The sequence below is a fragment of the Xyrauchen texanus genome, chromosome 48, assembly GCF_025860055.1.
Source record: "Xyrauchen texanus isolate HMW12.3.18 chromosome 48, RBS_HiC_50CHRs, whole genome shotgun sequence".
Classification (NCBI taxonomy): domain Eukaryota; kingdom Metazoa; phylum Chordata; class Actinopteri; order Cypriniformes; family Catostomidae; genus Xyrauchen; species Xyrauchen texanus.
Window position 1 is genome coordinate 15,003,030 of NC_068323.1, and position 25,774 is coordinate 15,028,803.

Consider the following 25,774-nt stretch of genomic DNA (forward strand, 5'->3'; position numbering starts at 1 on the left):
TTAAATTTATATAGCGCCTTATCAGAGGTAGCACAGTTTAAAGAAGAAGAAGAGGAATATTCAGAATAGATGAAAACTCTATTATTAACTTTTTTCAGAATAAATTCTTGACCAGATAATTTCCTTAATTGCTGATGTGAATATAAATGTGGTCAACAATAAGAGACCCTTGCCACCAGTTCTGAAATCACAGAAATATTTTTTACATTATTCATTTTAATCCGTTATTCATTTTGAAGTAATTATTTGTGCCTTTCGAATAAGGTGTTTGACTTCAGGCACATCCATAGTATCGGCCTATTGGCCTACCTGCTCTCTGGATATCAGCACCAGCCATTAAAAAAACCCATATCGGCCGATCCCTAATAAACCCCACATAAAACGTGTGCTTTAAAGGAGGATTGATCTTAGTTTTTCTGCAGCGGATTTCACATAATGCTGCCAATCATGAACAATATGCCAATAAATAACTCTCATTTGTGTGTTCCTCATCTCTACATTATTCATTTAGATCAACATCATTGGTGGAAAAAAAAAAACATGGATAAATGAGCATTGTTGAAAGCAACTTTGTAGTAATGGTTGATTAGACTCTCTGACTGGCGGCCTGTTACATAAGGGTTGTTTCGGCTCATGAAACTCACCTGTGATTGGCTGGATGGTCGCTCAGTCGGTCCAAAGTAACAAAACGCAGTTGGAAGAATACATAGAAAAATCCACCATTTGGACTTGGTATGGGTTTAGCTTGGAAAACCTTTTAAAGTGTGTATGTTTTGGGGGGGTTGCCCCTATGTCCCCGTTGGCTGCTACGTCCTTGGCCTAGGGGACCCTCTCATGTAGTAATAAAACAGCTTTTATAAGGTAACTGATATGACTGGAGTACTCATCTCATGACTGTGGTCATTATTTTGTTTCATAATTACTATTAATTTCTTAAGGGGTAAAACTTTTTTAATGTGGAAGAAAGTGAGTGCAACTTTAAGTTAGCATTTCTGTCTGAAAGGCTACCAACAATAATAGTTACTCATGCAAGGCTGTTAATCTTTGCACAAGAATGCTTCTAAATACTTTATTGCACATTGTTGAGGCCTAATAGTATTTATTTTCCCTCACTATATTTTGTATTAATACGTTTACCTATAATTTGAGCATATATATTTACTTCTTAATGCTTCAAATTCCCCTAGTGGATTCATTTCCAAGCAATTTATTTTCCAAATAAAAAACAAAACTGGAATACATAAAATATTAAATTACATTTATTTTTGATGCAATCATTTCTTTGCTGATAAGCAAATTTTCATGTTTTTTTTTTTTTTTTTACTTTACAATATAAAGAAACATACAAAGGACATATTTACCTACACAAGACACCTAAAGCCCTAGGAAAAAGATCCGAGCTACCCTACAATGAAATACAAAGCAAACTCAATGGGACAGACTGCTTCATATTGAATAATGTCATGTAGCAAGAAAGGACAATGAAAATTACTGAATTTCTGCCACACCCTCCCTGCTCCAAAATACACATTTCCCTCTCAAAACGTCTTCCTAATGTTACAATATAATACATAAAAACAGAAGTGCAGAGATGGCCAACAAATGTCAAATAAAGAACTGAAAGAGGATCATTAAGAAACTAAGCAATTCAATTTGAATAGCAAGCAGACACATTCTCCTGAAAATAATTAATTCAGGTCGCTTGATTTTATGTAAAATTAATTTTATGAATTGGGAACCATACTTTTTGATAGCTTCGTTGCTATCCATACTATGGATAGTATGGTTGGTGTGACTGTAAAATGTAACTTGCAAGAAAAAACTCATAAAGCTCTTTAATCACATCTGTTATCTCTTTCTGTACTGTTCAGAAATCACAAAATTATGTGAGTAGCAACTTACAACCACACAAGCCATTTTTTTTTCGAAACAACAAAACTTGAGTAACTTGCATAATTTACACTACAGGTGACCATCCATCTGCATTTCTATAGCAATAGCATCTCTTTAAGATACAAAAACAATCATTCTTTTATAACTTACTTTCAGCTGTACTGATTGGTTGTGACTGACATATCAAAACATGTCAATGATATCAAAATGCTTTTTACAATATTTACAGTAAATCAGAAGGGGTGGAGGGGTGGGGGGGCAGGTCAAAGGGTGGGGTTAGTGGTGGCTTCGTACCAGTCAAACTGAAGATAGCATCTGAATAGGACTCCACAGCCCTCTAAAGCTTGACAGGAAACTGATCCTAGTTCTTTCCTATGGCCAAACTCACAGCATGCTTTTAATACAGTCATTGGACTAAAGTATTTTAGTCCGGTAAATATAGAAACCTTGAAAAGGACTTTGAGTGTTTGATTTAACCACCCAAAAATTAGCAATTTTGAGTGTCTCACGATGACTGATGACCCTGCGATGAAAGTAATTGTACATATGAAATGGCTGTTTTAATGAGGTTACAAATATTTCAATGAGATTTGTACATCTTTGAATTCCAGTCAATATGAATCTTGTGAAACCTGTCAAGGACAAGTCCAGGCCATATTCTACCCCAAAATCAAGAGAGAGCATATGTAGTTATGAGGCCTATTTTAAGACCATTAAGATTTGTTTTGCAATGTGACAGTATTTTCGTGACAATCAGGCACCCAATTATTTTACCATAATGCAAAACAAAAAGATACATTATTTAATTTGTAATGTATTTACACATAATTGTAGTATTTGTTGTACTGCCTTTACATGCATATTTTAATTTAACAAATTGCTTTAAACTATTTCTTTTTACTATGATACAACACTGTAAAACATTACATTATTAGAAGCGTCAACATCTAATAATGTCACAATGCAAAACAGAAGAAAAACTGGTGCTGTAAGGAATATTCAGAGTTCAATACAAGTTTTGTTTAATCAGCAGCATTTTAGGCATAATGTTATTTGCCACAAACATTTATTTTTCGACTCGTCCCTCGTTTCCTTAAAAAAAAAAAAGGGACATTGAGGCACTTACAATGGAAGTGAATAGGGCCAATTTTTCGAGGGTTAAAATGGCAAAAATGTGAAGCTCGTAATTTTATTAGCACTCACATGAATTATTCTGTTTAAACGTGCATATTATTTGAGCAGTAAAGTTGTTTAGGTTTTTACAGACATTTTATGGGTTTCAGGTTTACAGTATTTCATTGTCATGGCAACAAAGTTGTAAAATTGGCTATAACTTTACACAGAAAAGGTTAGTATGTGACTATCACACTTAAATGATGTTAACATTCATATTGTTTGTCTTTTGGCTATAATTTTAAAACAATTAGTATCATAATGGTCAAAGATTGGCCCCCATTCACTTCCATTGTAAGTGTCTCACTGTAACCCAGATTTTTGCTTTTTTTAAAAGAAAAGGAGGGACGAATCAAAATTATTTTTTATGGTAATCAACATTATGCCACAAATGCTGTCGATTGATCTTAACTTTTATTGAACCCAGGCCAGAATCTTCCTTTAATGGTCCAAAAAACAGACTTGAAAATGAAAAATATTTTGAGCTTAAAAGTGATCCAGACATGTTTTCGTATGATTCACCCTCTATCATTTTTTACATGTTATCATGTAAAGAGAGACTGCAATCTCAGCGTTTGGCAGCTGAACGGAACCTCATTTGAAGAAAGACATGGGACCACACATGAGCTTCACAGACAGGTAGTGTATTGAAAATACCAATAAGGTCCATGACCAAAAAGTTATATTTACAGACATGGGACTATAGAGCACAAAGAAACTTGTGCTTGTAAGAGCAGTCTGCTTATTCCAACTACTTTTACAAACACATGGGTAATAATCTAAAAGACTCGCAAATCAACATGGTGGCAAACACGTAGTGGCAAAAATCACAATGGCCACGAATGATATCTTGCAACTATAGGCAGTAAATGATCTAGAATGGATGGTAAAATGTATTTATTATGAATGACCATTTGTGACCAAGGCAAGAACGGATCAATATGCTATTCTGAAATGGATCAATGGCAGTTAATGCAATGTAACCCTTGAACGCTACACGCTAAGGCCCAAATGAGGATGACATATCAAAAGATAACAATCTGCATTATGAGCAGGGCTTCCTAGATTTGGAAAAAATGCATAACTATACTCCAATTATTTAAAGGAATAGTTCACCCCAAAACAGAAATTCTGTCTTTGTCTTTCCAAACCCAATTTACTAGTGTTCCAATGAAGAAATAAATTCATATGGGTTTGGAACAGTAAATGTCATTTTTGGGCGAACTATAACAGTGCCAACTAGCTGTATTATACCAGTGATTGTAATCGTATTAGAAGCCACTTCTTTGACAGACAGAATTGAGATTGTACCTCTCAGTATTGTACTCTGGTAGTGATGACATCAGTTCAATGTAGAACAAAGGAAGAGGTATATGTAAATAGACATTTGACAAAACAAGTAAAACAAAAGAGACAAACAAATACCTAAAATCATGTAAACAGAAGTGTCATTGTGCATTTCTGAATATGTGCTTATTATGTAATCGATGTTGTTGAAATACAAATGTGCCCTTTACAGGAAAATCCATAAAATTATGAGTACATCATCATCATAGCAATATCAATTATGAAAATTATAACAATAATATTATCAATAATATACAAATATATTGTAATGAGACCATTGCTGCCCCCCGCGTATCACCAGTTTAGCTTTTTACGTTTGAAAATGTACACAGCAATCGAACATCGGACTGCCACTAGCCTCAGTCTCTAATTGCCAATAAAAAAAGACGAAGAAAAAAATATAACGATAAAACAGGACTGAAATACAGCCACCAGTCTTAATGCTGATGAGCAGCTTGTAATGAAAAGTCTTCCTGGCACAGTCCCACATACACGAAAACAAACACACACACGCATGGTGGTTCTATCGGGGGCCCTTATTGTCCCGACCCAGTGACGAAGTCCGATAGGCAGGGCGGGTCCGAAGCCTGCATCCGTCCATTCCACATCACTGCACCAGCCTCTGGTAACCGATTCTAGTCCTTCGTTCTGCGGCCATGCCAACCGGCTAGAGGGCGTCACCACACCAGCCCAGAGTGTTGTGGAGGAAAAGGGGTCAAGATTGAGCAAATAAACATGCCGGACGCAGCACAGGGGGGAGGGGGGGTGGTGGGAAGGAGGAGTTTGGGGAGGGGTTAAAAAGAAGAAAAAAAAAGAAGAAAAAATAATAAATCACACACTCATTGTCATGTTGGGTGAATACTGCAACGAGAAAAGAGAAAGGGGCAAGGGGATGGTGGAGGGACAAAGATGAGTCACTGAAAATGCTCCTGAAATATTGAAAATTCCCCACAAATTAAGTGTAATAACAGTTCATGGCAATCCAACAACATCATTACAGAAACTCTGAAAACAAGGGGTAACTGGTGAGAAAGATCTCAAACATCTACAATCGGCTATCATCGTTTGTTAAGCTATAAACATACAATTATGACTATCACCATATAGTCTGCTCTAATTTGCAGATTATTATTCTGACCAAGAACCGCCCACTTAAGACAGGATGTGGCCATCTGGTGTGAAACGGCCAACCACAGCTTGTTTTTTTACGTGATATTAAGTACGTACAAAACTTATAGCAAAAAATTATTGTGTAAAGTCGGATCAGATTAAAGCCAGATATTTTGAGGAAATCTGTGAATGATCAGGGGGCATGATATCTGTAATATTCTATAAATTCTACGCAATTACGTAAAAGCAAACACCTCTAGCTATTCAATCTCAATTCACATGATGTTGCGTTCCGAAATGTGTCAGAACGCAATTCATAATGTAGCGCAAGTATGTGTTGCTTTCTCAGCGTCACCACAAGGGGCACTATAGTGGCCATTACTGAAGAATGTAGAATTTCTCTAGTCTTAGGTTAACTACTGCCATTGAGGAACAACAGCTTGAATATAATCTTGCAGGGAGTTTAAGTTAGCCAATGACATTTGGTTGACGTTCGATCGACTATCGACATTCAGTTCGGAACGCGCGTTATGTGCAACAGGAACATGCGCTTACAATGCGTTGGCCAAGCATTTGCATACTTGCGTAGAGTTTGTATCTGAACTAACTTGAAATGTTCTGACCAGAAACAACAATTTTCTGAACTAAGTGAGGTGGTTTCAGGTGTCGAGAGGCAGGAGAGAAATACAGTGGGTTGGTGTGATGTATACTTACACTTTCACTTTGGAATGGGTTTAAGAAGTTGCCTGCCAACTCCCCGTCATCCCGCGGAGTCCCTGGGGGGTTGTTCATCCCTGCCATGTTGTTCGGAGAGTTCTAGAAGCCCAGAGACAGGAGCAAGCGATGATCATTAGTGATTTCCGCAGGAAATATTTATGAAATAAGTGAATTGCTTTTTTTATTATTATTTTAAATGAAAATGTGAAATTCACGCAAATGCAAGTTGTCACCTTTGGCAACCCGTCCATATCACCCGAGCCTGGAATTACAGCAAACAACAATGATTATTGTTTCCACAGGCACTTAGGACATTTCTGTCATTTCAAACTTGTACAAATTAGCTACTTGTATAATAAAGTCTCACCTAAAGAACCGTTCATATGGTGTGGCTCCATCGATCCCATTCCACCCATTGGACCATCGGGCCCCGGACCCATTGGGAACTACAAATATAGACAACAAATTAGTCTCATCCAGGACAGTGATAATACACCCCAGGGGCAAGATTAATGAAACATCCTTAAGAATAAAACGATTCTTCTACTATAACTTTATAAATATTTTAAATGAATATAAAATCTTTATCAAAAATATTCTATTACAATTTTTAAAATAATATATTTTAATGTTTTTAAGAATATTTTGTATTCCTGAATGACTTAAGAATGTTCTTAACTTATTTGATTTACCGTAATTTCCGGACTATTGAGCGCACCTGAATATAAGCCGCACCCACTGATTTTTAAATAAAATATTATTTTGAACATAAATAATCGGTACATTGAAACAAATGAACTTTACTCAGGCTTTAACGAAACACGGTGTGGCAGCGGGGGCGTGGTCAAGCGCCCGTCCGGGAGAGAAAAGCGGTAAGGGCGCTTACACCTGCGCTAAATTATGTCTAACACCGGTGTCTAATTTCAGTAAGCGTGGGGAGAGCGGCATAAAAGGCAGCAGCCACAGAGCTGAGAAAGTGACACAAGTCAGTCTAGTGTTGGCGCATAGAAGAATTGAGAAAGTTTATAAAATTGATTGTAAACATTGCTGTGGCCATTAAAAGCCTTACCTGGAACGTCAAGTGCCCTGCTGAAAACTGTCACACTGGTGCCCGTGTAACAGTTTTCCCAAGAAGGACACGTGAAGCAGGGCACTTGAAATTAGACACCGGTGTTAGACATAATTTAGCGCAGGTGTAAGCGCCTTACAGCTTTTCTCTCCGGACGGGCACTTGACCACGCCCGCTGCCACACACGGCTTGTAATAAAACATTTGCAGTAAACAGTAGCCTACCAATAAAGTCATTGGTCACTATCTTCCTCGCCCTGTGCACTGAAACCACTGAAGTCATCTCCTTCGGTGTCGGAGTTGAATAGCCTCAGATTTAGTTGTCTTTTGCACTGAGTCAATTCCTCACGCTGCTGTTTCCAACGTCTTATCGTCGACTCATTAAGACCAAGCTCCCTGCAGCAGCCAGATCAATCGCCTTCAACTTGAAAGCTGCATCATATGCGTTTCTCCATGTCTTTGCCATGGTGAGGGTGACAAAATTACTACCGTAATCAGAATGATGGGAAGTTTGAGCCGTCGATTTAATCTAAACAGTAAACAAAAAAGTTGTTTTGACCTTAACCCGCTCGGCAATTTCATTGGTCTAATGAAAGCTTCACGCCGCCAAAAAACTGAGCACGTCACAGAATGTTTTTTTTTAAATTTTTTATAACATTTGAAAGCGGGAAAAATCCATATATTAGCCGCGTCATTGTATAAGCCGCGAGGTTCAAAGCGTGGGAAAAAAGTTGCGGCTTATAGTCCGGAAATTATGGTACTGTCAAATTTATAGCTAGATACCCTCCTACAAATTTCATATAATTTATCCTAAAACCTGAAATTTTATACTTAAGAAAATTTGTGTGAATCAGATACTCATTTTATATGAAAAGTGATGACGGTCAACTTACATTCGGTCTGTTGCCACCAGGGCCAATTGGATTCATCATCGTGTAGATGTTTTCACTAGAATTTGTTGAGTCTACAAGAAAACGGATTACGTTTCAAGAAGAGCAAGAGAAATTTTGCTCAGCAAATTGCACTGACAAGCAAAATTGAGCTGATATATTAACACAGTGTTTTCCAAAACAAAACTTAACATTTGAAAGGGTTAGTCCACACAAAAATAAAAATTTGCTCATTATATACTCACCCTCATGCCATCCCAGATGTGTATGAGTTTCTTTCATCTGCTAAACTAATATGAAGATTTTTAGAAGAATATCTCAGCTCTGTAGGTCCATACAATGCAAGTGAATGGGTGCCAAAAGTGAAGTCATTTTCACTTTCTCCTTCTATTTTGATGAATCACATTCTTTGTGCATATCGCCCCCTACTGGGCAGTTTCTCACTCACATTTAACCACTAGAATCATATGGATTACTTTCATGGTCCCTTTATTTTGGAGCTTTAAAATTTTGGCACCCATTCACTTGCATTGTATGGACCTACAGAGCTAAAAATATTCTTAATAATTAAAAGAATCTTCATTAGTGTTCTGCTGTTCTAATTTTCATATTTGGCTGAACTATCCCTTTAAGCTAATCTTATGTCACTTCTGTAATTTCTCAGCTATGGTTATGAAGTAAAAAAAAGGCTGAAATGAAATTCTGGATATGAATCCAGTAAAGTTCAATGGTTTAAGTGAAACCAAACTGACCTCCTGGGCTTGGCATGATGGGGGTTCCTGGGGGTCCGCCGCCACCTGGAGGCCCCTGCAAGACGCGAATAGCAAATGATTACTCTCATTTTTTAAAATGTTTGGAAGAGCAGAAAGTGTTAGTTGGACAAACTCTTGTGCGTACAACTCACCACATAGTTTCCTGGTGATGAGGATGAGTATGCTATCTGAAGAGAGAGAAAGTAGAAGCTTTTGGACCAATTTCAGATGTTTCTTTGATATGATACAACTGTGGTTTTTGCAATTCTTTAACTATTTTGAAAGGGGCACTAACCGAGTTTGCGTTAGGGTTAGGCCAAGGCCCTCGACCTCCCGGACCCCTGACAAAGAGAGAGAAAGTGTTGAGCATCAATGTATATGTGTGGGATTACTTCACTAAATCTGACAAAACCTACCTTTAGGATGGCCCAAAGGTAAAAATGATTAATAAATAATATCCCCCCCTAAATTACTAAGAATGCAAATGTTAAATTTGAGAGAAATGGTTGGGGATATGATTAGTTAACTATAACCAGCCTTTAATATAAAGTCTACAGTATGTCCTAATTTAGATAGTTAAGTAAACGTGTGAAGTGTGGCATTGACAGTGGGTGTGTTTACGCTGTGGCAGAGACTCACATGTTCATGCCAGGCATTCCAGGTCCGCCGAGAGAGTTCAAAGGGGGCCTCATTCCACCTCCATAGTTCTACAAACACAGAGATATGTTTCGGTTTTAACACTATAACTAATATGTACCTACAAATATAAATGAGCTCATACACATAATAATTCAGCAGCTGCACTCAATCTATAATAAAGCATTTGCACCATTATCTGCATATAATCAACATTGGACTATGTACAGTATCTAAGTATGACTGAGTTTGATTGACAAGAATGCCAGCCAACCTGTGGGCCCATGCCTCCCATTCCTCTGGGGGGGTTCATCCTCATAGGGCCGCCCATGTTTGGATGTCCTGATGTGGTAGAGGAATTATAGTCATTTAAATTGTCCTTTAGCAATACAGAGAGCTCTTTAATAGGAACAGAAAAGTCTCCAGGTTTTAAATGCTATTGCACCTTGCGTTCTGTTTGGGTCCAAACTGTTTGGCAGGAGTGGCTGTGATCCTGGGACTCCAACAGGAGGCTGGGAGAGAGAAAGTGTTATAAAACCAAGGCATAGATCTATGAAAAAAGGAAAAGCAATTCCTAAAACTGAAGAACTGCAAAAAACCATTTGGTTGAGGGGGGCAGGGTCAATACCTGATTTGGCATACGGAGTGAAGGGCGAGGTCCACCTGGGTACCGTGGAGACATGAAAGGCTATGAGGAGAGAACAGAAAAGACAGTGTAAAGCGGCACCACTGTAAACCTTTGCAAAGCATATACAGGCAGTCAAATATATGTTTTTAGTACTACAAAAATTTTAATTTCATTTCTTTTCACTGCATTTTTGTTTTTAAATATTTTCAGCAACATTTATAAAGAGTTAGTTATCCAAAACCTGAATAACTCTAGTGCTTTGCAAAGCATTACGATAAATTTGCTGACCCAACAGACTTTCAGCAAATGGAGATGAACTCTGATATATCTAAAATAAATTGTCTGTTGATGATTGTATGTAACGCTGCAAAAGTGCCTTAAGATGTCTTATGAACAGAAACGTTTTTGTTCGACAGGAAATGCTCTATTGAAGATTGCATTAAAGATTGTTAGAAGACCAGTACTAATTAGTCTAGAGGCAATTTACAAATGTGAACTGGGAGAAAAGGAAGCACAGGATGTGTAGTGTTTATGATGCGTGGCACAAAAGCAACCAGCAGGGGGCGAAATTACACTACAGAAAAGGCCCTCTGCATTTGCTGTCCACATAAATACCATAAGTTGATGGAAATGTGCTGTATTTTAAACAAGAATAAACAGAAAGAGAAACCAGATGGAAAGAGAGGGGTTGTGAAAGAGACAAATTAATAGATGGTAACCCCATTATTTAACCAGGCACAATGTGATGAGCAAAGGAACAGCAAAGGTTCCGGTGACAAGTAATTTGGCAAAAATCTAAATAAAAAATGCCACGCAAAGCCACACATTCACAGCCAATTGTTTAATAGAGTGCAACAGTGCCAGTACACTTTTCAGTCGTTTTGGTTCCGGAAGTATTTTTTCCCCCATTCATTTTTTTCATTGGAATTTCATAAAAATCCTTTATAAAAGGAGTTTTATGCCATGAACCAAACCACAGGCTCCAAAGTGAACCACAACATTACAAACTTTAATTTGTAGTGTAGTTTTTCCATAAGGATTTCCGCTTTTAAACGTAATAAAAATTGAAGATGAGATAACGTGGACTGATTTCTTCATTGCCATCGATTAACAACATCAGTGCTCACGGTAGATCTGTCTTTTAAGGTTAGTGAGTTATTGTTAAAAATTATTTCCACAATGGAAAAAATGTATGTGTATTTTGGAACCCGACTGTTACGCTTAATAACACATAAGTGGTGGCTTTCAGAACTTGTTGCTTTACTGCCTGGTTAGGGCACAGTGTATACACATTGTAAATACTGTAGCTCAACCTTTTGGTTATTAGCCTACATTTTCAACCAGTATACCACACTATCCCTTCGATTCTTAGATTACACGCAAGTGTGAATACAAGGAATGGACCTGTAAAATGCAAGACAACAACAAACATGCTTCAGTACACAATTAGAGCCACTATTTGGAGGATGGGTACAGTAGTTGTAAATGTGGTGGAGAAGTGATTCCACAATAGTCCAATCCAGCTATGTCGGTCTTTGTTCAGTCCAAGTTGCAGCACGTTTGTGTACACGGAAGGGTGTGTTGCTGTTTGCGTATTTGTGTTTGCGTGCTTGCCTGTGTTTATGCCTGGATGTGTACATGCAAGTGTGAGCATGTTTGTGTGTGTTTATCTGTGTGTGCCTATGTTGCATTATTAATAGGATATTGATGGACTATGAAAGACTGAGTGCAGGGAGGGACCGGGTCTGTTGAGTCCAGGAGAGATGAACCTCCACTCCTCACAGGCTGGGCCGCAGCCTGCATTATTTATCCGGGAACATAGTCCCTGTCTGTTAGGAAGGTGTGTGTGTGTTTGTGTGTCTAGAGAGAACAGATGAGGTAATGTACTGTTTTGTGCTCTAGCTAGGAAGGACACTGGAAAAACCATGAAGAAGATCAAGAAGCAAATTAAGAGGATATGTTCAGAATAGAATACCACCATGATAAACTAGCCTTTTGATAAAATGTGCAGTATACAACAGAGCACACTACATGGAATACTGTTTGACCTGAACTGATGATTGAAGCGGATGTAATATCGGCCTAATTATAATTATCTCACTTTTCAATACTCTCTTGACACATTACTTGATATGACTGCCAAAAAATTTGACTAGATTAAAAGTTCAAAGATAACCATTATTGTTTCCAAGATGATAACTGGACACCACTCTGCAATTTAAACATGACAATTTCATGTGACAATTGAAGTGAGGTCATGTGATAACAATGCAAAATCCTACTGTTTGAAAAGGTCATCGTTGCATAATACATTTAAAAAAAATAGTGGGCAGAAAACAGTACAAACAGCAAAGTATTCGATAAGCAGTACAAAATAAGTGCGAAAGAAAGTGCAAGAGTTTGAATGAAAGTGAGAAAGTGAAAAACTCAAAAAGAAAACAAAAGAAAATGCTCAAAGTGTGAAAGGAGGTGCGAAAGAAAGTGCAAAAGTGCGTGGAAGAGCAAACAAAAAGTGAAAGACGTGAAAAAATTGTGAACGAAATGTTAAATAAGGTGTGAAAGAAAACGTGAAGTGTGATAAAGTGTGCATGAAAGCAAACGTGAAAGTGCAAGAGGCAAAGAAAGAATGAAAGTGAAAAAGTGTGTGGAGTGCAAACAAAAAAGTGAAAACGAAATGTAAAATAAGGTGAGAACGTGCGAAGAAAATGTGATGTGTGACTGAAGGTGTGCAAGAAAGAAAACGTGAAAGGCGGTGCAGGAAAGTTTGAAAGAATGTGAATGAGAGTGCGAAAGGAAGAACACAAGAAAGAAAGAAAGAAAGAAAGAATGAGGGATAAGGAGAGAAAGGGTGAGTGAGGTACAGGTTTGCCAGATGTATGCCACAGGTGCTCCTGTGATGTAAACTTTAATATCCTGTCTTATAACCAGCACATGGTGCATAGCCAAAAAAACAACAACATGTGTCTATTCCAAAAGTGTGATGACAAAGAAGATAGAGCAGGAAAACAAGGGGCTGTGGTCTTACCTGGCCATGTGGACCCATCATGGGGTTGTTGGGGTTGTGTGGAGGAGGCTGTGCATGTGGGGATGGTTGTGATCCAGGCGGGCCCTGAAAAAGACCGGACAATGAGACACTACTCTAAAATGTTTTTTACAGAAGCAGGTAAATTAGTCACGCACATCAGGATGCAATGTTCAATGTACATGTACTACATGGACCCTACATTTATTTAGTACTGAACTGTGCAATCACATTACTTCATACTGTTAACCAAGAACAGCTGATAGTCTTTGATAATGTTCATGCCATTTCGACATCTCCCCCCAAAGGCTTCTCATCCTCTGCTAGGCAGCTGCTTCAGCATCTGAATTACTACCCTATAACAAAGCGCCACCATGAGTCCTCCCTCTATTTCTCTCAATGAAACCCATTATGGGTAAGTGGGAGAGGCATATGGCCTTTACAGAGAAGCATGTTCCCGCTCTGCATCCCTTTAGAGGGATGGAGGAAAAACTTGGGGAGGATTGTGTGTGTGTGTGTGTCTTGGGTAAGGGGGGTGTTAAATGAAGCAATTAATTAAATAATTTTCTACCCAGCTAAGGAGATAACAGCTTGGCACAGAACTACAAGCCCATCAAGAGAAGCCCCTCCTACCGAGAAAGGGAACAGAACATAATATTCCTAGCGGGACAGTGGCATGGAGGACAGCAAAATCACGGAGTCCAAGTGTTGCAAGGATGCAATGCTGCTTCCCAACCAAAAGGGGGCAGTGTGTAGCTGCTGCCAACAGACTGCAGGGACACAAAGCACCAAGCAAAACAAAGCATGGAGAATGGAGCAGCAACACAATGCATATTTCATTGTTATGTCTGATTACATTAAACAATTTCGACCACTTCTTTGGCAAATGGCACAGACATTGAGAAATACATTTTATTGAAGGTGAAGGGTGAAGGGATGTTTTTTCTTAGTTTTGGAAGTAATTATTCAGAGTTTTGTGCAAAAGTGCTGTTGTCACAATATTTGTCACTCATAAGGCTAAATCCTACAAGACATACCGAACAGGATCTAGATTTCATCAAAAAATATCTAAATGTGTCATAATTAGATTACTTTTTTTTTTTTATTGCCGAAGAAATCTCAACATACTTGAAGGGATAGCTCACCCAAAAATTTAATGAAAGTGAATGGTGGTTGTCATTCCCCTTTACAGCTTCTTTCGTGTTCCACGTTAGACAGAAAGTCATGTTTGGTGAATTTGCGAATTTTTTGGTGAACTACCCCTTTAATGTACAGCTAAGCTTGTGTGACCGCAAATGGTACTTTTTTACCATTTGTTTCCTTAACGCATTTTTGCGCTAGTGTAGGGCACTTTGGGAAGGGGACGCCCCTTGAAGTGTCATCCCAACGAGAAGTTCGAAAATATTTTTTTTATGAAGGGACCTTTCACAAGTCTGTTAGCGAAGGATACATCCATACTGTAATGCCATGCTTCCTTCAGAGTGCCCACATCAACACCTTTGTCCTTCAGAGTGAGTAGGGCATAGGGATGATCACTTTTTATTGGTATTCGCCCCAAATGATGCAAACAAGGAAGTCACACTAAACCAAATCCTTTCATGTAGCTATTTCCTGTAGAATTGCATGTTGTAATGGAGTGAGTTTTCAAAATACTCCATTTTCGGTGGAGCAAAACACGGTTCCATTGTGGATGACAGATGTAAACGTAGTGAACTTAGTGCATTTTCAAACGAAAAAGTATAAGTGTGGACATGGCCCATAATAACTTTGCAGGAGTTTGGCGCAAGCCTCTGCTGACAGCGCACGCATCAGAGCGCTTGAGTACCATGTCACGCACTTCCATACAGGAGCTGGTTGACATACGTGGTGTGGCTCAGTGATGCTCGGACTCGGAGTTCAACTGAATGACACACAAACGCGCATTTATAAAGTATATTCGCTTAAAATTCCATTATTTGGGCATTAAAATGTGATTGGAATTAGATGGCTAATAATCGTGGTTATCTCAAATATCCAACTGTGATCAGACAGTTATTTAATAATCGCGACAGGCTTAGTTATGAGCGTTTGCCATAGAAACTATAATTTCTCAGTCCGAGGGTGTTAACAGCACATAGTTGTCATCTCGTAAATACAGTAATTTCGAAACAACGTGAATGCAGCATAAAGGAATATAATGATTCAAGTTCAGATTGGAATTCCATTTACCGGTTCCAGTTCTTTAAAAAATTCGACAAACAACTTTTTTTTTTTTAAAAGTACAATAATGTTTTTGGTTAGAAACTTAAATATATTATTTGATTGAAGTATAATTTATTTACTCTAAACTCTGATGTATCTTAACCAATCAGTAAAGTCTCATGAGCCTGAAGTACTCATAACAAAGTAACAGATCTCGGTTTATTTGACCTTGTGAGATCAAGTTTGATTCGCAGGTCTTTTTGATTGACTCGTTACAAAGAACCAGCTAATATGAGTAATTTGTTCACAAATAAGACTTGACCAGTTACATGTTGTATATTTGTGTTAACATGTGCCAACACTAAATAGTGTTGCAACATGCAGCGTCATTAAAATAGATCCAAGAATATTTTCGTATGGCGTTCCATTCGCAGAGGTAGAAGAACGCTAATGTTCAAGAACTGTGAACAAAACTGAACGTCTCACAAATCATACAGATCCGGTATTTTTTTTTAAAATCAAATTCTAAACAAGACCTGGTTAATCCAAACCATGGCTACTGTTACGTTAACATAAAAAACTAAATTGAAATTTACTTGGGTTAAGGCTGTCCATGGAGACATGTCTACATCAACAGGAATACAACACTGTACAGTGTTGGACACCTTTATGTCCCAAGACTCCTGTACCTCACAAGTCCGAACAACATCCTCCAGTTCCTTTAACCTTGATGGAACTCTCACTCTCTGGAGTCTCTGCCAGTGTTTCAGTTCTCTACGAATTCAGTTGGCTTTCAAGAGGTTTTTGAGGAAGAACAGCTGATGAAATTCTCCCACCTTCTTCCCTCAAAACAAACCCATCCATTTCAGATGTTCCCAGCCAAACTTGAAACTTTTTTCTCACTCCTCGACTTTGCTCCCTCACTTTTGTGTCCTCCCAAGAAGAGCTGGTGCGGTGGAGTTTGCGTGAAAATAATTGAACAAGTTGACCCATGCAATGGGAGAATTGAAAATATAATAATACAAATATTTGCAGATCCGGGCCAGACGCCAGCACACAAGCTTTGTGTTTCTCTCCCTAAACTCTCCTCCTCCTCTCTCTGCAGAAGGTGGCTGGGCGTCTGGGCGTCTGGGCCTCTGAGGTACAGCTTAGGAGTGCCTGGAGGGAGGGGGGTGTACGGGAAGGTTTAGCCCTCTTCACCTCTGTCACTCTCTCGCAGGACCGCACCTATCACACGGCAGCTACCAAGTGCTAATTATCACCTGCATCTGTGCACTGGAGACACAAACAGATGCACAAGCAAGCGGGATTGGGTTTCACTACCTTATTTTTATTTTTTTCCTCTCTCAAGTCAACTGCCGCAACAGTGATCGCTGAATAGCTATAATGCACTGCTCACTTTGCTACGCTTTTTTAACCAAGACGTAATCATAGCAAACCACGAAAAAGGAATAAAAACACAAAAGAGAAACAAATGTCAAAAGGAGACATATGGAAAGAACCAAACAATCGCCTATGTACAAATATTCGCTTTCAAAATCTGCACAGATCATAACCTGTTCCAACTGCAATCTCCACTTGTATTAAAAACAGATACAAATAGAGCAGCTCCCAATTATAAGCACAACTGTGTCCAGCAGCCGCGGCCGGCACGAGTAGGAGGGAGCGGTAGTTAGCTCTAGAGGGGTGTGAAAGAGTGATATAGAGGCCACTATGATATATGCCAAGATATAATTGGTGTCACCAGACCAGAGAATCGGGGAGTGTACATGCAAGGGATGTGGGCCTGGAGGAGCCAGTCTTTTTGCAATTGTTGCCTCATTGCCATCCCTCTCTTCCTTCCTCTTCCATTTTTTCATTTTCTTTCCTCATTCTCTCCATGCCTCTCTTCTGCCATGCCCTGGGCTGCTACCATGAAGGAATTACTGCAGTGGAGCACAAAGTCCTCCCTCTTCCTCCCTTTCTTAGTTCTCTCTCTCTTTCTCTCGCTCTTATGCACACAGGAGCTATTTATAGAACGCGATGTCACTCATGCAACAGTCAGATTGCTCCCTGCTCTGAACACAGCTCATGCAACATTAACACTCTCCTCCATGACTCGGAGACCACGTCTCCGTTCTATGTGCCAATCTATGTGACGCTCTACCTGATGCTTATTTCAGAGTCTGCTACTTTATCGGACGCTTAACTGATGCTCTATGTGTCATTTTATCAGATGCTACATCTGATAATCCACTACATTCTGAGTCTATTATTTTTTACTGCTACACTACCTGATCTTTTATCTGATGATCTACAAGATCCACTACTCTGATGCTCTACTAAATGTTCTGATACTCTATCTGATCTGATGCTCTATCTGCTGCTCTACTAAAATATCTATCTGCTCTGTTACACTGCAATCCTATTTGAAATTTTTACAATCTGATGTTTTGTTATATGTTCATTCTACTTTGATGCTCTATGTGCTAATGTTCCATCGACTTTTCTGATGTTATACTACATGTTCATTTAAGTCTGATGTTCTAAGTGCCACTCTATTTGATGTTGTACTAAATGTTCTATTTGCTGTCTGCCACCGTATCTGAAATTTAATAAGATGTTCTGTCTAGTCTGATGCTCTATCGGATCTTGTACTACATGTTCTACCTGCTCTGATGCTCTGCCACCTATTTGAAATTCAACTAATGTTCTATCTACTCTATCTGATGTTTGAGTATATGTTAATTCTAGTCTGATGCTGTATATGCCACTCTATCTAATGTTCTATCTGCTCTATCGGATACTCTGTCTGCCACCCTATCTGCAATCCTACTAAATGTTCAATCTAATATTCTGTCCTAAGCTAGTTTGACAAAAGATGATTATGATTATATATATATATATTCTTTCATTAAAAACAGAAAATCATTGTTTTTATACACTAGTGTAGCAAGTAGCCTATTGAATTTCAACCCAAGGTTATGCAAAAGTAATGTGTGACAATTAAGCTGAATTTGTCTTTCAGTGTTTGTTTGTTTGTTTATTTAGAAAGGTGACTAGCTTTCATCTGCCAGTAATTAGCTCAATAAATATCACTATAGCAGAGGAACTCCCAGTGGCACCTTGACTTTAGGAACTGTGCCCCAAGCATTCCCCCAAATCCCAGCCCTGAATGAAAATTACACAGATATGTTGCTAGATTGTGTTGCCAAAGAACTACCTGATCTGAGATCAGGGACCACAACTCTCCATTTGTGTCAGTGAGCATTGCTACTACACTGAACTACTAATTTAGACACACAACATTGAAATGAATGGAAATACGGAGAGGGAGAGATATCGGGGAAGAAACATCTGGACGGGGATTACAAAAACTAAAGGGGGATAGAGAAATGAGGGGAGGGGTGAGGGACAGAAAATGGTAAAAGCTTAACACACATGGTTTAAGGAGGAGGTTGAACAGGAAGGTGGGGGAGAAAAGAGAGAGCAGCTCATACTTGAAAGAAGCCGGGAGGCATGGGTCCACCTGGCATGCCGTCGTTGGGCGGCATGTTGCCCATCACAGGACTGGGAGCTGCTGCTGCGCTCTAAAAGAGAAACAGACAGAACCTGGTCAAAAACATTCCACATTCAAACAAGAAATTCCACCTTTTTACCATTCTGATATTTCCTTTTGGAAGTTTTTAAGTAAAACATTATATGTTAGGTAATTTCAAACATAATAAAAACATTTTTTTGGTGAATATATTCAAATTTCAAATCATTTAAATTTTAGACATTTTTGTCCAATCTTTGTCCATATATTTGATACATCATTGACCGGTCAAGCAAACAAACACCTTGCATCTTTAGCAAATGCCTTCTGAGCACAAGTCCAAGTGAAGTTCGAAGCAACATTTGAGTTAAAATACACACAGGTAGAATGTCTAGTCATAGATGTGAGCAGTTGTTTAGGTTGAAAGCTGGGGCCCCTTCACCCCAGACAAAGCCAGACTCAGTCGTGTCTTTCCCATGCTAGTAAAGAAGGGGGAGACAGGGATTACACACGACCCAACACCCCTCCCCAGAACTGTAATCAGATCCTACCTTCCATCCCTCACATCTTGGTGGAGGGAAAAAAAAAAAAAAAAAAAAAAAAAAAAAAATCGCCTCAGTGTAGCTGACCTTAACTGCCCAGACACTCTCTATTGACCCAGAGAGGGCAAAGGGCAGTGCCACATACTCCAACATACACACGGACATAGGTACACGAATTCTCTCTATCATTAGCTCACACACAAAGACATATGTAGTAACAATTCAAGAACATAAACCATGTATAAACATGCTAGGATCTGGCACAACTACCCAAGTACTCAGAAGTGATGGCAATGATCATGACAACAAAATAATATGAATGTTGAAGTCCAGAAAACTTCTGAACTATATGGAAAAGTTCCAAAACGGTGCTTAATATTTTACTTTGTGATTTGTTATGATGGAATTTTGAGTGACTTCTTGCTGCCCTGGTTAGAGAGGGATGTCGACTTGTGCATGTGCACGCACACACACACACCGGGGAGAAAGTGTCAGACAAAGACGAAGAGACAAAACTCCCCCCAACATACATGCATTTACATTAACCCGTCTTGTTCAGTTACAATATTTGTGATAACCAATGGCTATTGGCATAAACATTCTTCAAATTAATCTTTTTTTGTGTTTATGATTTTGAAATTAGAGGTAGGCCGATCGGTTTTACCGATTAATTGGTGCCGATAGTTGCTTTTTGGAACTATTGTTATCAGGAAAAATAGTTTTTTCATAATTACGTAATTTCAAAATAAGAGTCCCAAGTGTGTTTTGGGCTTGTTTATACTTTAAAGTTCTGCGTTATAAATCAATCAAATTTGAATATTAAAAAATTCTGCGTAATGCACCAAAACTTTATTTAATTTTTTTCTGGTTATTTCTGGAATTTTGTTTGAACTGAATCTGGGATTTTATTCATTTAGGACTCTTTGTATGTACCCGGCATAGTAAGGAAAGAAAAATAAATGTTTGACATTCTTTAAATCAATTTTAAAAACTATCGGCCACTTAATTAGTTATCTGACTTTCCTACCACCTTAGTTATCAGTATCGGCAAAATCCACTATCGGTTGACATCTATTTGAAATGCCATTAGAGAGTGAGTAAATGATGAGTAAATTTAATTGTGGGTGAACTATTCATTTAACACAATTCCACAAACAAATCACAAGAAAGGAACTCCCATAGATTTAAAAGTAACCTGTATACAAGGACGCACTATCACAGATGAGAAAAACAAGGCCGTATGCTGGGGCTGGGTAGATAACAGGTGAGGTACAGCCAGTCTTGGTGTTTGCATGCAGTGGAACGATTGGAGAGTATGTTTGGTTAAGGGGAGGAAGGGGCTGAGTGACAGATCGGGCCAGTGAGATTTTGTTTACACAGTGGCTGGTGTAGGTTTAACCAGCACAATGGCTCCAGCTCTATTGTCACAGCATATGCGCATGTGGAAATACATAAGGCGGGCAGAGGAGAACTTCCATTAAAACACAGACAAATAACCTATACGAATATCACTGGGCACAATGACCAGTGGCCAATCACTAAGAACGTATTGTTTTAGGAGTTATTGTTAGCAAACACACACAAACAGAGCAAGCCAGCGCAACTCTACTGCACTCAGGTAGAGCGGCAGAGGGCCCAATCGGCTTGTTGCCATGACAACACAGACCTTGGCTCTCCTGCTCTCTGGTGCCCATTAAAACCCTCAGGCTGTCAATCACTCGCCTGTTCGGGAAGCGAAAAAGAGAGAGCGCTAGAGAAACGGAGAGAGGAGAATGAAGACAGTTTAAAGGAGCCTGTGGCTTTTGATAGGCCTGGCTGTTTGCTACCGCTATCTCTTTCTCTCTCTCTCTCAACTGTTTATCCTATATTTCCTCCCTTAAAGCTGCACTACAGAACATTATTGGTGTTAAAAATGGACAAAATTTTTAGCGAGTACAAAAAAGGATTTAGATATATATATTACACACACAGTTAGGGAAAAAAGTATTTGATCCCCTGCTGATTTTGTACGTTTGCCCACTGACAAAGAAATTATCAGTCTATAATTTTAATGGTAGGTTAATTTGAACAGTGAGAGACAGAATAACAACAACAAAAATCCAGAAAAACACATGTCAAAATTTTTATAAATTAAATAGCATTTTAATGAGGGAAATAATTATTCAACCCCCTCTCAATCAGAGATTACTGGCTCCCAGGTGTCTTTTATACAGGTAACGAGCTGAGATTAGGAGCACACTCTTAAAGGGACTGCTCTTAATCTCAGTTTGTTACCTGTATAAAAGACACCTGTTCACAGAAGCAATCAATCAATCAGATTCCAAACTCTCCACCATGGCCAAGACCAAAGAGCTGTCCAAGGATGTCAGGGACAAGATTGTAGATCTACACAAGGCTGGAATGGGCTACAAGACCATCACCAAGCAGCTAGGTGAGAAGGTGACAACAGTTGGTTCAATTATTTGCAAATGGAAGAAACAGAAAAGAACTGTCAATCTCCCTCGGTCTGGGGCTCCATGCAAGATTTCACCACGTGGAGTTGCAATGGTCATGAGAACTGTGAGGAATCAGCCCAGAACTGCACGGGAGGATCTTGTCAATGATCTCAAGGCAGCTGGGACCATAGTCGCCAAGAAAACAATTGGTAACACACTACGCCGTGAAAGACTGAAATCCTGCAGAGCCAGCAAGGTCCCCCTGCTCAAGAAAGCACATGTACAGGCCCGTCTGAAGTTTGCCAATGAACATCTGAATGATTCAGAGGAGAACTGGGTGAAAGTGTTGTGGTCAGATGAAACCAAAATTGAGCTCTTTGGCATGAACTCAACTCACTGTGTTTGGAGGTGAAGGAATGCTGCCTATGACCCCAAGAACACCATCCCCACTGTCAAACATGGAGGTGGAAACATTATGCTTTGGGGGTGTTTTTCCGCTAAGGGGAGAGGACAACTTCATCGCATCAAAGGGACGATGGACGGGGCCATGTACCGTCAAATCTTGGGTGAGAACCTCCTTCCCTCAGCCAGGGCATTGAAAATGGGTCGTGGATGGGTATTCCAGCATGACAATGACCCAAAACACACGGCCAAGGCAACAAAGGAGTGGCTCAAGAAGAAGCACATTAAGGTCCTGGAGTGGCCTAGCCAGTCTCCAGACCTTAATCCCATAAAAAATCTGTGGAGGGAGCTGAAGGTTCAAGATGCCAAACGTCAGCCTCGAAACCTTAATGACTTGGAGAATATCTGCAAAAAGGAGTGGGACATAATCCCTCCTGGGATGTGTGCAAACCTGGTGGCCAACTACAATAAACATCTGATATCTGTGATTGCCAACAAGGGTAAAGTCATATTTTGCAGAGGGGTCGAGTACTTATTTCCCTCATTAAAATGCAATTCAATTTATAACATTTTTGACATGCGTTTTTCTGGATTTTTTTGTTGTTAATTCTGTCGCTCACTGTTCAAATTAACCTACCATTAAAATTATAGACTGCTCATTTCTTTGTCAGTGGGTAAACGTACAATATCAGCAGGGGATCAAAAACTTTTTTCCCTCACAATATATATATATATATATATATATATATATATATATATATATATATATATATATATATATATATATATATATATATATATATCTATATACACACACACACACCCCCAGGTGGGGTCTTCTGCTGTTGTAGCCCATCTGCCTCAAGGTGGCTTCACGTGTTGTGGCTTCACAAATGCTTTGCTGCATACCTCGGTTGTAACGAGTGGTTATTTCAGGCAAAGTGAATTACACCCCTAAATGCATTGAAGCAACTGCCATGTGATTGGTTGATTAGATAATTGCATTAATGAGAAATTGAACAGGGGTTCCTAATAATCCTTTAGGTGAGTGTATATATATACAGGTCTCCCCATTTACAGCTTTTCAACAGAATCATTGGCCCCCACAGCTCATCTCCCTCTCTCTCTCTCCTACTCTGTTCTTCATTTCCCAACATCCCCTGTTTCCAATAACTCTGTCAGTAGAGTTGACTCCATAAAGATTAGCAAGTGAGTCAGCCATAATCAGCAGTGCTGGCTGACAGATGTGCCTTTTAATCAATGGGGCACTGGAACTGCAATCTACACAATGCAACATGGGGAAGCCACTATGACGAGGGGTCACTCTCTCTCTCTGTCTTTGTCTTTCCCATTAGTCTCTTACCCTCCCATGGGGTCAACAGCTGTTGTATCAATCAGGTGAATTAATTAACAGTAAACAAATCTGCTGAGGAAACCCCTCATGTACACACCCCCACCCTACAAATACACAAACTCGCACACACACTGTATTCCCACAACCCTCTAGCTTACATAATCTCATATATAATTTATATAATAAATAATATTATAATTTCTGAAGGGTCTCATCATAAACCATGCATGTGTGTGTGTTGTGTGTGTGCAGGTAGAGAGACATTTCTTCTAAACTGCATAAGCTGTCTAATTGTGAAACAAGAAAAAAAAATGTGTCATTGGATGGACAGTCATAAAGGAAACTCAACATCTAAGATACACATTTAGTCAAAATTGCATTATGAACAAAATCGTCTCTTAGAATATGATCTGTCCTGTGACTGTTTCAGTTTTGCCGTATTTACAGTGTTTTTCATTTGAAGTCAAGTATGTGAAAATAAAATTTTCACCACTGACCCAAAAGTTAGCTCTAATTTAGTAGATGACAGAGCAACTAGGTGCAATTTTTGTAGCCATGCAAAGTCATACTATGAATTCTCTGTGATACTTGAGTTACAGAAATGGAAAATGTAATTCTATTTGTTTCTGATAACTAGATAGGTAAAGTTAGTCTAGATATATTTTGATGCTGGATTGACAAAGCTTTGCCTGAAATTTAAAGTAAAGTCTTGGCCCACTGGAACATTACATCAATATAAGTTTATGGGATTTTTCAGATGTGTTATTGTCTGCTGTACGAAATCCCTAAGTTAGATAAATTCCAGAACAGTCTGAAGGTCTGTGCCAAGTTTAGTGAATGTAGCTTGAAAGCTCTAAGAGTCTGTACTAGAAATTTTGGTGTCGGTTTTTAGGGATTTTGAACAAAACCAAGTTAGTAGAATAAAAGTATGTTGGCATTATAAAGCCAACATCATAACGACTGCCAAACTTGAAAGTAGGACTTTACAAGGTGCACTTCATGGCAGCATTAATCAGTTAGCAATATTTAGCAAAATGCTAATAAAGTTTTAACTACACCAAAGAAGTATACCAATCAATATCAACTTAATAATTCCGAAATATGGCAAAAGTTAACACAAAGAGCACACATTTTAATTAAAATTAATTGAGACGAAACCAGCAGCCCAGCGTTGACAAAAAGTTCCATGCGCTGTTGGGCTAGACCATGCTCACCACCTCATTGGCAGTGTCGGGTGTCTCTCTATTTTTCTCAGAGATACCACACACAAGCACACACACATATACTCGCACTCTGTACCCTATGTGCTATAATTACAGAAGTACGTGCTGTAACATTAATATACCACACAAATCTGATGGGAGTGACTGAAATTTTAAATTCTGAGCTTTGACACAAAGCTTTTATCCATGCATCCACAATGAAAACGAACATAAATCAACATCATGCCTTCTTATAAAATCATGCAAATGTTAAGAGTTGACATCCTAAGACCCTTATAACAAGTTGTATCTGGCATTATGAGGCGAGACGTTTTAGTCAAAGTATACCCAAGGACTGAAGACTTAAAAATGGACCATTGAAGAAAGCAAACAGATTTCCAAGTATTTCAATTAGCTTTTGTGACGAATGTTACATATATTTCATTTTATGCGAAAGACCTCCCATGGGACTTCTTTATAGTAACAAGCTTTAGCCAACACTCTTTCATCTTACTAGATTTAATTTTTTTTAATGGAGATGGAGGGCAAAAGAACTAACCAATAGATAAGTGTATAAGGGAAAAATGGGGTGTACTTCTGTATAGTGTGTATATATATATATATATATATATATATATATATATACACACATACACACACACACACATATACATACACATACACTCACCTAAAGGATTATTAGGAACACCTGTTCAATTTCTCATTAATGCAATTATCTAATCAACCAATCACATGGCAGTTGCTTCAATGCATTTAGGGGTGTGGCCTGGTCAAGACAATCTCCTGAACTCCAAACTGAATGTCAGAATGGGAAAGAAAGGTGATTTAAGCAATTTTGAGCGTGGCATGGTTGTTGGTGCCAGACGGGCCGGTCTGAGTATTTC

General features: G+C 38.8%; 1 protein-coding gene across 2 annotated transcripts in view; it reads right to left on the minus strand.

Moving 5' to 3' along the window:
• Window positions 1-3,689: 3,689 nt before the first annotated feature.
• LOC127639683 (single-stranded DNA-binding protein 3-like) overlaps window positions 3,690-25,774 on the minus strand; it is a 101,298-nt gene continuing 79,213 nt past the window's right edge. Inside the window, exons 5-18 of one of the 2 annotated variants that reach the window (XM_052121830.1) lie at window positions 18,897-18,986; window positions 13,240-13,323; window positions 10,215-10,274; window positions 10,032-10,098; window positions 9,861-9,928; window positions 9,590-9,657; window positions 9,246-9,291; window positions 9,103-9,138; window positions 8,951-9,005; window positions 8,202-8,272; window positions 6,608-6,686; window positions 6,474-6,502; window positions 6,238-6,339; window positions 3,690-5,080 (exon numbers count right to left, since the gene is read on the minus strand). In XM_052121830.1, coding sequence (XP_051977790.1) covers window positions 5,021-5,080; window positions 6,238-6,339; window positions 6,474-6,502; window positions 6,608-6,686; window positions 8,202-8,272; window positions 8,951-9,005; window positions 9,103-9,138; window positions 9,246-9,291; window positions 9,590-9,657; window positions 9,861-9,928; window positions 10,032-10,098; window positions 10,215-10,274; window positions 13,240-13,323; window positions 18,897-18,986 — 915 coding nt within the window. In that variant the 3' untranslated portion in view covers window positions 3,690-5,020. Of the gene's footprint in view, window positions 5,275-6,237; window positions 6,340-6,473; window positions 6,503-6,607; window positions 6,687-8,201; window positions 8,273-8,950; window positions 9,006-9,102; window positions 9,139-9,245; window positions 9,292-9,589; window positions 9,658-9,860; window positions 9,929-10,031; window positions 10,099-10,214; window positions 10,275-13,239; window positions 13,324-18,896; window positions 18,987-25,774 lie in introns of both variants that reach the window. The other variant, XM_052121831.1, reaches the window with a different exon arrangement.